The following is a 12,222-nucleotide window of genomic DNA, read 5'->3' as shown; positions in this document are numbered from 1 at the left end:
CACATGTTTTTTTTTTTTTTTTTTTTTTTTTTTTTTTTGTTTTTTTGTTCCGTGTCCGGCAACGGATCGCAACCCTCAGTGTTGCCCCCGTACCGGACCAGGTACCGGCAACGGGATTGCAAACCTCGGTGTTGCTCCCACGCCTCGCTCAGCCAGCGAGCGGGAGCCGGTCTGTATGTGGGATCCGAACCCTCGGGCGGCAGCGCTGCCGCGCCTCCTAAGCGGCACACTATCCAGTGCGCCACTGGGCCGGCCCTGCAAATATCTTTTGCATATTTAACAAAAACACCTCCTTGGAGAATTCCTCAGCCCTGGGAAATCCACCTTTGCCGAGAGCCTGGAGCCACCTCTCTCAGCTCCTGCTCCGCTTCTGTTCTGAGGCCTAAGGCCTGAGTCTGGAGAAAGTTGGTGGATGGAAGTTTTGTATGTGTGGCTTGAGGTTTTTTTTTTTTTTTGCTTTTGCTTTTCCTTTTCCTTTCCTTCCCTTAAAAAAAAAAGCTAGAAAACTTTGTCGAACTTTCAAACTTCAGAGCTCCCTAGTGGCAAGGAGGGGAGGAGAAGAGAACTTCAACCCCCTCCAGCTTCCCACCCCCTTTCCCCAGAGTCACGTCTGACCCGTCTGGTTTCCAGGAGCAACCAGACATGATGTAACACCCAGATGAACTTGAACTTGGGGGTGTTGAGAAGAAAAACAATGGCTCCGAGCAGGGGCTGGAGCCAGCCCCCTCTACTCTGTGCCAGGGAGGCCGAGAGAGCCCTGCTGGCAGAGGGCGGGAGGGGGTGCCAGAGGAAAGGACAGCAGGCGGGCCTCCCCTCCCAGCTCTGGGCTGGCACAGGCGGTGGAGCTCAATTGCTCCCTCCCTCCACTGCCCGCCTGGGCAGCCTGCAGCTCTGCAGTGCGAGGGGACCACTGCCACAAGCCCTCCCTGCTTGTCCCGTTTCCGCTGCCTCCACTTTCTCTGCTCACTTTGCTTGGACATTTTGGGTCAAAGTCAGAGTTTGAGGCAAGTTTGGGAAACAGTTTCCTTCCCTGTGTGTTTTCCCCCTTGGGCCCTGAGTAGTGGGGAAGGAGTCCTGGGCCAGGTCCATGGCCCCTGATCAGGCAGGTGTGCTAGGGGGGTTGGGGGGGCTATGCAGTGGGGACTGGAGCTGGACTAGCTGAGCCAGGAGCCCTTGGGCCTGAGGGCAGGCGGGCGGCTGCTGTGGGAGCAGGGGGTAGAGTCAGGGGTGGTTTCCACAGTAACCAGTGACTTTAGCTGATCTCTGGAGCACCAGATGGAGAGAGAACAATAGAATGAGGGAAGAAAAAAGAATTTTAGCAATTTTGTCATTCCCTGGGCAGCACTTTTTACTTAGTTTTAATCAATTTTGGACCTGGCTCAGGAAGCAGGGAGGGGTGAGCATAAAAAGCTGCTCCATGCTTGGCAGCAGATCCCCGTTCCTGGGAACCACGGGGAGGTGCCAGGGAGTCCCCTTGGAGTCGCCTTTGTCCCTAACTCCAGGGCTGGAACCAGAGTCTTCCTTTTCTGAGGAGGGCCCCCCAGTCTGAGCATTAGTGGTTGTCCCCCAGCCATGCAGCTCAGGAGACCCCAAAGGCCCAACCTGTGGCTTTGGCATGGTCTGCCAAGAGCAGACAGGACAGGTGGGGCCCTCCCAGTCCTGGTTGTCCATGGCCTCCTTTCCCTGGTTGGGAGGGAAAGAGGGTGATCTCAGCCAGAGCCAGCCTTCCCCCCAATCTCAGGGCAGTGGTGCAACGGTTCTCTGTGGTCTCCCCTTGGGAAGGGGCCTCAAAGAACACCAGGACCCTAGCCTGCAAGGAGAGGGGCTCACTCACGCAGCTCCCCACCCTGAGCCTAGGACCAGAAAAGCCTAGGAGCTGGCTGCTGCCCCGGCCTTTGCCACCCACCCTGGGGATGCTTCAGGCCTGGGTTTCTGCCTTCGCTTCGCCAGGCCTCAGTGAGCCATGAGCCTACGTCTGGCCTTTAGTCAATTGACAGGCTTGGACTTCGGGCAGGTGCTCCAGGAGCCCTGCCGAGGGAGGGCAGGTCTCCTTTGTGTGTATTGTCCAGCATGAGGCAGGAAGTTTAGCATCACTGCCTGCCCGCCAAACACCAGCAGTGCCCGGTCATTATGGCAATTCACGTTTCCAGGTGCCCTCAAGCTGCTCCATCCAGTGCAGTAGCCCCTGGCCACATGGGGCTGTTTACATTTAGATTGATTAGCAACTGAAGAAAAATTTCATCCCTTGGTCATGCTAGCCACATCTCAAGTGCCTTGAAACCACTCATGGCTAGCGGCTACTGCGTTGCACAGTGCAGATAACATTTCCACTGTCACAGAAAGTTCTGGATGATTTCTGAGGCCCTTTCTAATTCTGATACTCAGTGTCCCCATCACACAGTGGAAGACACCCCGTAGTCACAGACCAGAGCCTGAAGGGCAGATCCAGCCTGTAGATATCATCTGTTTGACCAAAACAGTGTTTTATTTTTTAATTAAAAAAAATTTTTTTTTGACAGCTGGCCGGTAACAGGGATCGAACCCTGGACCTTGGCATTAACATCATGCTCTAACAAACTGAGCTAACCGGCAGCCTCCCAAAACAGTCTTTTAGTCAAATGCTCTACCCCTGAGCTATACCCCCCAAAACAGTGTTTTAGATATTGGAAATTTTCACATGAAATTTTTTCTGGACTTCTGGCTTCTTTTGAAAAGTGGGCAGCCCAGGCCTCCATTCCAACACGGCAAGCTGGCCCAGGCAGGGTACAGACCCTGCCTCCTGGTGACTGCTGCACAGAGAGTGGTTAGGAGCACTGACTCTACACTGCCCCTGCATTGGAGTCCTGGCTTTGTTGTCTGAGGGCTGTGTAGCCTCAGGTGGGTCACCCACCCTCTCTGCATCTGGCTTCTGTGTGTGGCTGGGTCAAGAGTGGATTAAGTTAGTATCCTGTGTGTGCTGTGTAGTTGGATCTGCCTGGCTTCTGCAGATGGGGTCTGTGAGTCGGGAGTCTGGAGAGGCCCCAAGATGCATTTTCAGGGACCCCCAATTTGCCCAGAGGGTACTGGCCAGGTGTACCCAAGCACAGTAGACCACAGAGGAGGGACCCCTGACCACGAGGTGGGGCTGGAGCCTTTGATGGAAGGCACTGCCAAGTAGCCCAGCCCCTATCCATCCTGGGTGTGCCCTGTGCTGAAGCACCAGAGGCCCTGTCTGTGTGAAGGTGGCGCCCCCTGCTGGCACCTTGAGGGAAGCAATGCCTCCCCAGGGAGCCTGGTCCTTCCTCAGCTCTGGTGCCCTCAAGGTACAGGATCGTGCCTGATGGGCTACATGGCCCCTCCTCCAGGCCTGGCGCAGCTAGGGACTACAGCCACGTGGTTCCCCTGCCCCCAGCCTTTCAGCATGTGGGACCTTGGCTGGGGTGTACAGACGGGAATTTCTGCTTTTAATCCAAAGAGACAGAAAGAAAACTCAGCAAGAGGCTGGGCCACCCCCACCCCACTCCCCAAGCCCCTCTGGATACAAAAGCCCCAGCCTGGCATCCTCTCCACCCTCAGGACCCACACAAAAACCTAAACAATTGGAAACATGGCCAGATCCCAGGTCTGTGCCAGCTCCAGCCATGGGGGTCCCACCCGCTGGGCACCGTGCCCACAGGAAGGCCAGCTGGACTCTAGCACTGGGGTACAGGATGGGGGTGGGGTAGGATTCCCACAGGAGGGATGAAGAGAATGGGGAAGCACTTCTTCCTCCATGGGGGTGGGCTGCCTGGCACCCTGGCACCCTCTCGAGGGGCTATGGTCAAAGGGCCGAGTGGGAGTGAAACAGTACCTGCGCCAGCTGTTCTCAACATTGCCTGTTTTTTGTCCCACTTCAGTCCTGGTTCCTCTGATAAGATCGACAAAAGAAACAACACAATGAAAAGAAGAGGTTCCTCAAAAGGGGGGAGAAGAAATTTTGAGACATGGAAAAATCCCCCAGCCCAGCCCCACCGAAAAGCAAAAATTATACGTCGTCAGCCACTCAGCCCTTCTCTCCTCCCTCCCGGGGACCCCTGTGGGCCCCAGAAATTGCCCAGTTCTCGGAGAGCCCTTGGAAGGGGTCTCGGTGGAGCTGTGTGCCAGCAGCCAAGCAGAAAGAAACATGCAAAGCGGACTCTGTCAAGTAGAAGACAGAAAGAAAGGATGAGACAGAACTGCCTTCCTGCCCACCCACCCAGCCCCAGCCTTCTGGGGAAGGAACAAAATCCCCAAACAAAGCAACCAGCATAGTTCTGAAGGGGCCTGGCCCCCATCCTCGCCCTTCCTAGGGGAACCCCACCCTCCACTGGGCTTGGAGCTTCCATAGGGAGCTCGGAGGACCAGCTTGTAAAGATGATGGGGGCAGATCCTTCGGGCTTTCCCCTATGGGCTCTGCCCCTCCCTCATGGCCTTGGCTCCAACTTCTTCCCCAGCTGCTCTGGACCAGCAAGGGAGGGCTTCCCCCACCCCACCCTTGGGCTGAAAGCCCCCAGGTGGGCAGGGGGTGACCCCTGGAGCTAGTTGCATGAGCCCAGAGACGAAGGTGTTCTGCCACCCCACCCTGAGCCGCAGGGGCAGTTCCTGGACCGACCCCTCTGTACAGTCCATAGGAAAAAGTCGGAATGCTGAGCTCACCCCCAGCTCAGACAGGCCCCCTTTTCCCTCTCTCCGCAGGCCAGGAGGGCCACTCCTGCCACGCAACAAATGAGGGGAGTTGGGCCCCAGGTCACCCCCGCACCCCATCCCTGCATGCAGGTGCCCTCGCTCTGCCCCATTGGTCCCTGTCCCTGCCCCTCATGCAATCAGCCCTGCTGGGGCCAGGCCGGAGAGTGGAGCAGAGAGGGGATTCCGGAGCCGAGCGAGGAGACGAGGCAGCCGTTGCTACTGTCGGCTAAGCCACCACCTGCACTTAGGTAGGCGTCCTGCTCACCGCCGACTTTCAGTTCCTTTGGAGGGTGTTGGGTGTCATCCTTTTCAAGTGTTTTGGAGCTTTCTGCCCTCCCCCCATCACCACCCCTCCCATGGCCACTTCTCTCTGGATTTTAGCTGTAATGTCTTTGCTCTTTATTTAGGGGTGGGGCATTCATTGTTTGGGTCTTTTGCTATTGCAATTGGGAACTCCTCCATTTGAGCAACTTGGGAACAATTTGGTAACACGCCACACCACAGGAAGTAACTCTCCCCCCCCAGCCCCCTCCTCCCCCAAGGGATGGTTGGGGGGCCTGTCCAGAGGGTCTTCAGAAGCCTCCCTGGGAGGGAGGTGGAGCATGAGCACACCTAGCTCCTCTCCAGGGTGTGACTTGGCCCCTCTGGCTTGTCTTTCTGTGCCTTACTCTCTCCTCCCTGTGTCTCCCCTCCCTGGCCCCCTTGGAGTCCTTGTGCCTCTCTTTTTCTTCACTGTTTGAAAACACAAAGCACAGGTCAGGATCCTCTGAAGGTCAATCAATCCAACATTGCACCACGTAGGGGTGGGTTATGGACTTTATTTATTGTGAATCTAGTGTGTGAGGCTGTGGCCCCCCAAGCAGGCAAGGGGGGAAGAGAGGGAGGGCCATTACCTGGGGCTGAAGGGGCCAGGGGGTAGTGCCTCCTCAGCTGGAAGATGGCTGGCCCCAGGGGAGCTTTTGTTGGAAGTTGAGGGAAACCTTCTCCCCCATTCCCCCAGCATGCAGCCGATCCCAGGGCTGAGGGGTGGGGGATCCCATAGGAGCCTCCAGGGGTGGGGCGTGGGGAGTAAGGCCCCAGGGCTGGGGGGGCCGGGTGGGCCGGGCATAATGCGCGGTCAAAGTGCAATGATTTTTCAGTTCGGTTGGCTAAACAGGGTCAGAGCTGAGAGCAGAGCGGAAGGGACCCCCTGCCTGGCCGCACGTGCCCCTTCCCTCAAAGACAATCGGGGCCGCAGACACTGTAGGCCTGCGGGCGTCGGGGCCTGCGGGGTACCCCCCACCCCGGGCGAGGTCGGAAGCTGCAGGCCAGCTGGGCCCGGGCCGGAGCGTGCCCGGCGGGGCTGCCCCGGCAGGCGGGGGTTGGGGGGTGCTCCTTTCTCACGTGGTGTTGTCAGGGGCAGGCGAGGGGCAATGAGGGCGACAACAGATGTGGGGACGTGTTAGGAGAGGAAAAAAACCCACAAAGATATATATGGGGGAAATGAACTTTTGTTTTTTTCATTGAACCAAGTGCAATGCATCAGAGTTTTCCTATCTTTGTATGTTAAGAGATTAAGAAAAAATTCTATTTTTGTTGTAATGTCCTCGAGGCTCTGGGGACGCTAAAAGAACCGGGCCTGCCCCACCCTGCGTGGGGATAATGAAAGCTGAGTGTTTTTCTTTTTTTTTTTTTTTTTTTTTCTGTTTTTAGTTTTTCTTTTTCTTTTTCTTTTTAAGTCGTTTTCCTGTGTTGACGAGGATGATCTGGGGTTTTTATTTGTTTCGTCGTTCGTTCTCGGTTTCGGTGGGAGGGCTGAAGGAAACGTTCACATTTCAGAGTTTTAAAAAAAAAAAAATCCAACACCTCGACATTTAAGAAAACCAACACAAGATCAAAAAGGAAAAGGACGAGAGAAAATTATTTTTAAAGATAATTAAACATAAAAACCCTGGTGCTTCTTACATTATAAAGTACGTTTTTAAAAATTTCACAAACTATTATACATAAGTTTATGAATCAATTAAATATCCTGCACTTGTTAGGAACAAGCATATCCCTTCTTTGTTGAGTTTAACGGAACGGGACAGCGGCGTGCGCCCGGTGGCTGGGCTGCTTCAGCCGCGGGTCTCCCCGGGCGCCCCCTCCCTGAGGCCCAGCGCCCCCTCCTCGCCTCGTCCCCGTCCGGGTACCGGGGCGCGGCGGGGATCCCCGGCCCCTCCCCCGCAGAGGTCAATGCCAACGAACAAACGTCCCCTCCCTCCTTCCTTCCACCCCGAGCGCCCTTCTTTGAGCCAGACGCCAACTTGACCCTCACCAGCATTATCAGGAGCGCGCTCAGCAAGTTGGTAGTTTCCTCTCCCTCCCCATCCCCGGCGCCCCCCCACTCGACATCACTCTTCCCACCCACGGCCCCCTTCGGGGAGCACCGGGAAGGCTCACGCTCCAGGACAGGCCCAGCCACGCTGACAGGTCGATTTGCCCAGGCCCGCGCCCGCACGCACGCACGCACACGCCCCGCACACAGCCCCGCCCCACCCCGCAACCAGCCCTGTCGACTGCCTTACACACCCGCCCCCGCGCTGGCCGGCAGACCTAGTGCCTTGTTCTCACCCCCGTGCTGGCGGAGCGGACGCCGCGCTCTGGGTCCCAGAGGGGCCGGGTGGCTCAGACGACCCACCACTTCCCCACCCCGACCGTGCTGAACGGACCCCCCCACACGAGAGAAAATAAAGGAGCAATAAAGTCACGAGAACTTTCGTCCCCCAATCGAGAGCCCGAGGGGCATCCCAGCCCCGCCTCTGCTCCCCACACCCCACCCACCCTCGGGGCGCCCCCCCTCCCCCCGCAAGCCAGCCTGGGCCAGCCCCGTTCGGCCCCTTCCGGGAGATCCGTGCGCCCGACCAGCACCAGCATCGCGGACCGCAAAGGCCGCCCGTCCCGTCAAACAAGTTTCTTCTTAGGCTAAGAAACGCAGTATATACGAGTATCTCTATATATAGTACTAATGGATTTGGTGTGCTTCCCCCTTAGCGTCCCCTCCCTCTGCTCCTCCTTCAGCCTGGTCTCCCCTTCTCTCTGCCCTCCACCCCCGTCTCTGCACTGAGATACATAAGAAACAAGGGTAGTTTACTGTCTGTTTTGTTTTCTGGGTTTTCAGTGTCCTAGCGGAATGCAAGTAGGCAGCCAGCCCGTCTGTCCCTCTCCGCCCCGCCCCGCCCCGCCCCCGTCACTGCGCTTCTGTTATACCATCTTTGCCTGACTCTCCGGCTTCTTCATTGAATGGCTAATGTGTATGTGAAATAAATAAAGAAAAACAAAAGCAAGAGCGCCCGAGCCTTCGCTAATGTGATCGCGCGAGACCGGGTCGGGGTCGGTGGAATGTGTCCTCGCCTAGATTCGGCGTCTCTCTTCATGCGCCAAGCGCGCCGCAGACGCCTTCGAGGAGCATCTGTCCCTGGGTCTCCGGGAGGGGGCGCCGGTGAGAAGGGCGAAGGCTCCCAGGCCCCTCCCTGCCTCCCCCAGCGACCCCAGCCCGGAAAAAAAGAGGCACCACTTGGGTCCGATGATTGCTCTGCTATGTTGGTTCCCCGACCTCGCCCCTGGGAAGAGGACACGGGCGAGGCCACGGCTTCCAGCAGGCGGTGAGTGATTTTTTAAAAAGGGGTCTTCGGGGTCCCTAGGGGCGAAAGTCACCCTTCCAGACCTGCAGGACCTTGCCCCTGTCGGGGACGTCCTCACTGGTCCCTGTTCGGGGGAGTTTGCTCCCGAGCAGTTACAGCGCGTCGTCCGCTCTTTCCTCGACGGCTCTGGGCTGAGTTCCCGGTGCCCTTCGGCTCAGAGGCGCCGCTGAGAGGGGTCACCGCACCTCCGGACTCAAAGCTGCTTGCTCCATCTTGATGGGCCGCGCCGCCCCACTAGGGTTGCCGTCGGGGTCGGCCGGGGGCGCGGGCTGCGAGCGCGCTGCCGCCTCGGCCCTGCGTCCGGACCCACGGCGGGCACCGTCGTCTGGACCTCGGTGAGCCGGCCGTTTCCGAGGCCCGGGCGGGGTGGGGCCTGCGGCCAGCGCCGCTGCTTGGTCGCGCAGAAGCCGCACCAGGAAGCCGATGTATTTCATGGCGAGGCGGAGGACCTCGTTCTTGCTCAGCTTCCGGTCGGGCGGGTGCGTCGGCAGCAGCTTCCTGAGCTCGGCGAAGGCACCGTTAACGTTCTGCTGCCGCCAGCGCTCGCGGCTGTTGGTGAACACGCGCCGGGCCACCTTCTGGGGCTGGTGCCCTGCGGACAGGAGGGGCAAAGTTGGCGACGAGGCCCAGCGGGCGGCTCCTCCAGCCCTCACTTCAGGCACCCAGCACCCTCAAGGAGACTTAAACCCAGGTGGTGAGCTGAGGCTTTCTCCACCCAAGGGATGGACCTGTAGGACCTGTGTATCCCCTCTCCCCAAAAGCCGCCTACACAAGGACCATCACAGGCCCAGGCTGTGGACAACAAGGGCCTGCTGCACCTGTGACTGTTATGTCAGTGGCTGAGATTCTCTAGGGAAATTTTTCCTTGTGCCTGCACTCTGGGGAGCTGTCTCTGTGGCCCTCATTCTGAGTGTCCCCATGTGTGGCTGGGTGTGCTCATGGGTCTGAGAGATACTCTTGTTGTGACTGTGACTCGTGGTATATGTGATGGCTGTGGTTGCATGGCAGTTACCTTGTGGTGGTTTGTGATCGTGTGGCCGCTTCATGAATGGCTGTGGTTCTGTGGCTGACTCTTGTGTGGCCATGTTCATAAGTAGCTGTGGTCCTGTGGCTTTCTCCTGTGTGACTTTGTTTCTGTGGGTGTCTCTTTCATGGCTGTGCATTCTAGTGGAGCTGTCATTTTGTGTCTCCCATGCCCTGTGTGGCATGCTCTGTTTTGCCGTGACTCTTTGTGGCTGTGAGGCTTGGCTTATTGGGTGGCAGTGGTTGTGTGGGACTGGCTCTGGGACTGTGGTTTTGCACATCAGCATAACCTGTGTGAGCTGTTCTGTGTGTGTGTGTGTGTGCGCGCGGCGCGCACTGGAAACACCTCTCGCTGTGGAAGGGTATGGGACAGACCTAGAGTGGGCCCAACTCCTTCGGTGCACTCACACACAAACACACACACACACAAACCCACACTCACCCTCAGCCAGGTCCAGCTCACAGTGACTTGGTCTCCGCTTCAGCCGGCTGCTAGGGAAGATGCTGAAAGGTCCTGCTGGCCCAATGTAGACGCTGTAAGAGGTTGTGGGTCACAAATGCTTTGTGGGCAAGGACCCTGGCCTCCCGTCTCCCCTCCATACACCCCAGCTTCCCACTGACCTGTTGAGGAAGGGGTGAGGGTGGTAGTGCAGGGCCAGGGTGGGTGGGGCAGTTCCCAGGGCGGAGAGTTGTAGCACAGGGGGCCGCAAGGCACTCAGCTCTGTGGTGGGCATGGCTGCCCCTGGGGGCCTGGTGTGGCCCAGGCTGATCACTGGCACGCCAGGGGGCAGCCTGGGGGGTGAGGAGCATCGATGACCCATCTCCTCCACCTGTGGAGGCCCAGGTGAGGCAGGCTTAGGGGGTGGGGCAGGCACTGGGCTGGGGGCACACACCATCTCTGCCTTCTCAGTCATGGTGGAACCCACCTCTGCCTGGGCCTGGGGCGGGCACATGGACCCCGATGGGGGGGTGCTCACCTGTGGAAGGGAAGGAAGCCAGTGGAAGCCAGCAGGTGCCCCTCCCCCACCTGCTTAGCCCAATGCAGCCCTCAGCCCTCGAACGGGAGAGGAAGGAGAGGGGAAGTGGGCCCAGAAATTGCTAGAATATGGGAGGGGGTCCCTGAGCTGTTCCTGTCCCTTGGGGGGTTCTGTCACCCAGCTCTGAGCAAATTTCCCTACTTCCATAATCCCCCTCACCTGCAGCCTGGAGCAAGGACAAGGCAGGGAGCCCCTGACTGATCCTGGGATTCCCCCAAACCCCAAGATTGACCCTGTAACTCAGATCTGAAGATCTGATCCTGAGGCCCCCTCACTGACTCATTGACGCCATGTGACCTTGGAATCCCTCCAAGATTGACTCTGACTCTTCACTGACTGCCCCCAGGCTGACCCTGTAGACTTCAGGTATGACCCTGAGGTTCCTCCTATTGCCTCCACATCTGACCCTGAAAGCTCTCCATAATTGCTCCACTGAACTCCATTTCTGCTCAAAATGTCCCCCTTACTAAACCTGTGGCCCCACTACTGACACTGTGACCCCTAACCACTGACCCCACTGCCTAGTCCAATCCAGTCACGCCTCAATCTTCCATCGGGCTCTGGAGTCCCTCCACCCCCACCCCATCAGTATCCATGTTTTTGCAACCCGCCTCAACATCCCTGTTCACTCCCTGCTCCAGGGCCTGGGGAGTCCCAACAAGCTTTGGGACTTCTGGTCCCCCTGCCCTGTCTTCCCCAGCTAGGCCTTGTAGAAGTTGGCCTGGCCCTCACTTAGTGGGTCCCTGCTGCTGAATGAATGAATGAATGAACAAAGGAATACAAGTGGGGTCCCAGGCCCAGGATCCTCTTCCTTCAGGTAGGTTCTCTCTTACCCCAGTGCTGTTCCTGCAGCCTGGTGAGTGCCCGGGCTCTGTCCACTCAGGGCTGGCAGTCCGGACCAGGATGCAGTTTCCAGCGTCAGGCCAGACTCCACTGTCCTGCTCTGGTCTGGCCTGTGTGCTCCAGGCGGCCCCATCCGGCCCCAGCGTTGGGCCGCGCCTCCTCCCAGGTTCCTGAGAGCCGGGGCAGCCGGCGTGGGTCCCCTGAGGGAAAGTGAGCGGCTCCCTGGCCGGCCCGCCCTCTCCCCACCCCCGGCGGCCCTGTTTCCTCCCTCTCACCCCTGGTGCAGCGGCCAGAGGATGTTGGGCCAGGGCAGATAAGGGCCTGACTGCCTGGCCGCGCCTGATAAGGAGCCGGGCTGACCCCGGAGGAAACCGGGAGGCGGGGATCTCAGAGTGTGGCCGCTGGGAGGCCCCGCCCCAGGCCGGCACAGGCTGGACTCGTCCGTCACCCCTCAAGGCCTCGCCTTCCGTTCCCCCAGGCACTGGAAGGGCCCTGGCCCTTTGGGGTATGGGGACCCTAGCGCACAGTCTAGGGAAGGTGCCCACTTGTGAGCAGAGGGGAAACTGAGGCAGAGAAGCTGCAGCCTCCTGTGTCCTCTGGGTCTGCCCTCTGGCTTAGAACACCCCCTGCCCGAGTGTCCGTGCTGATGGGGGTGGGGGAGGGCCCTTTCCGCCCGTTGGGGCCGCGTGACTCTGGGGGCCCCCTCCTTCTTCTCTCCTCACCCCTCCTGGTTCCTCTTTTTACAGAGCCTCTCCCGGCCTCTCCACCACCCTCACTTGGAGTGGGGCACCCGAGGGGGACAGTTCTGACAGTCTGGCATTGGGGGTTCAGCCTGGACAGGTGTCCTGGGCCCTCTGGACACTATCCACACCACATTTCCAGGCCCAGGAAGGGGAGAGGAAGTGCCACCGCTGGGGGGATGGGTTAGGGTGTAGGATTTTGTAGGGTGCCAGAGCTGGTGCTGCCTTTCAGTA

General features: G+C 58.6%; 2 protein-coding genes across 8 annotated transcripts in view; one reads left to right on the top strand and one right to left on the bottom strand.

Annotated features, from left to right (window-relative positions):
- Nucleotides 1-7,990, top strand: part of NFIX (nuclear factor I/X (CCAAT-binding transcription factor)) — a 94,934-nt gene extending 86,944 nt beyond the window's left edge. For all 7 annotated transcript variants that reach the window (XM_008579315.1, XM_008579312.1, XM_008579313.1 and 4 more), the window contains 2 exons: nt 3,876-4,931; nt 7,823-7,990. Coding sequence is in view for 4 of the 7 variants with exons in the window: in XM_008579312.1 (XP_008577534.1) it covers nt 3,876-3,890 (15 nt within the window). In the remaining 3 variants the exon portion in view is untranslated. The remainder of the gene's footprint in view (nt 1-3,875; nt 4,932-7,822) is intronic.
- Nucleotides 7,991-8,223: 233 nt separating this feature from the next.
- On the bottom strand, nt 8,224-11,570 carry LYL1 (lymphoblastic leukemia associated hematopoiesis regulator 1). Its single transcript, XM_008579309.1, has 4 exons — nt 11,239-11,570; nt 9,990-10,345; nt 9,811-9,902; nt 8,224-8,937 (listed from the first exon to the last, which is right to left on the bottom strand). The coding sequence occupies exons 2-4, from the start codon at nt 10,319-10,321 to the stop codon at nt 8,522-8,524; spliced, it is 840 nt and encodes a 279-aa protein (XP_008577531.1). The 5' UTR covers nt 10,322-10,345; nt 11,239-11,570; the 3' UTR covers nt 8,224-8,521.
- Nucleotides 11,571-12,222: the final 652 nt, after the last annotated feature.

The sequence above is a fragment of the Galeopterus variegatus genome, unplaced genomic scaffold, assembly GCF_000696425.1.
Source record: "Galeopterus variegatus unplaced genomic scaffold, G_variegatus-3.0.2 Scaffold1855, whole genome shotgun sequence".
NCBI lineage: Eukaryota > Metazoa > Chordata > Mammalia > Dermoptera > Cynocephalidae > Galeopterus > Galeopterus variegatus.
The sequence above is the reverse complement of the archived record's forward strand: the minus strand, read 5'-3'. Positions and strand labels throughout refer to the sequence as shown.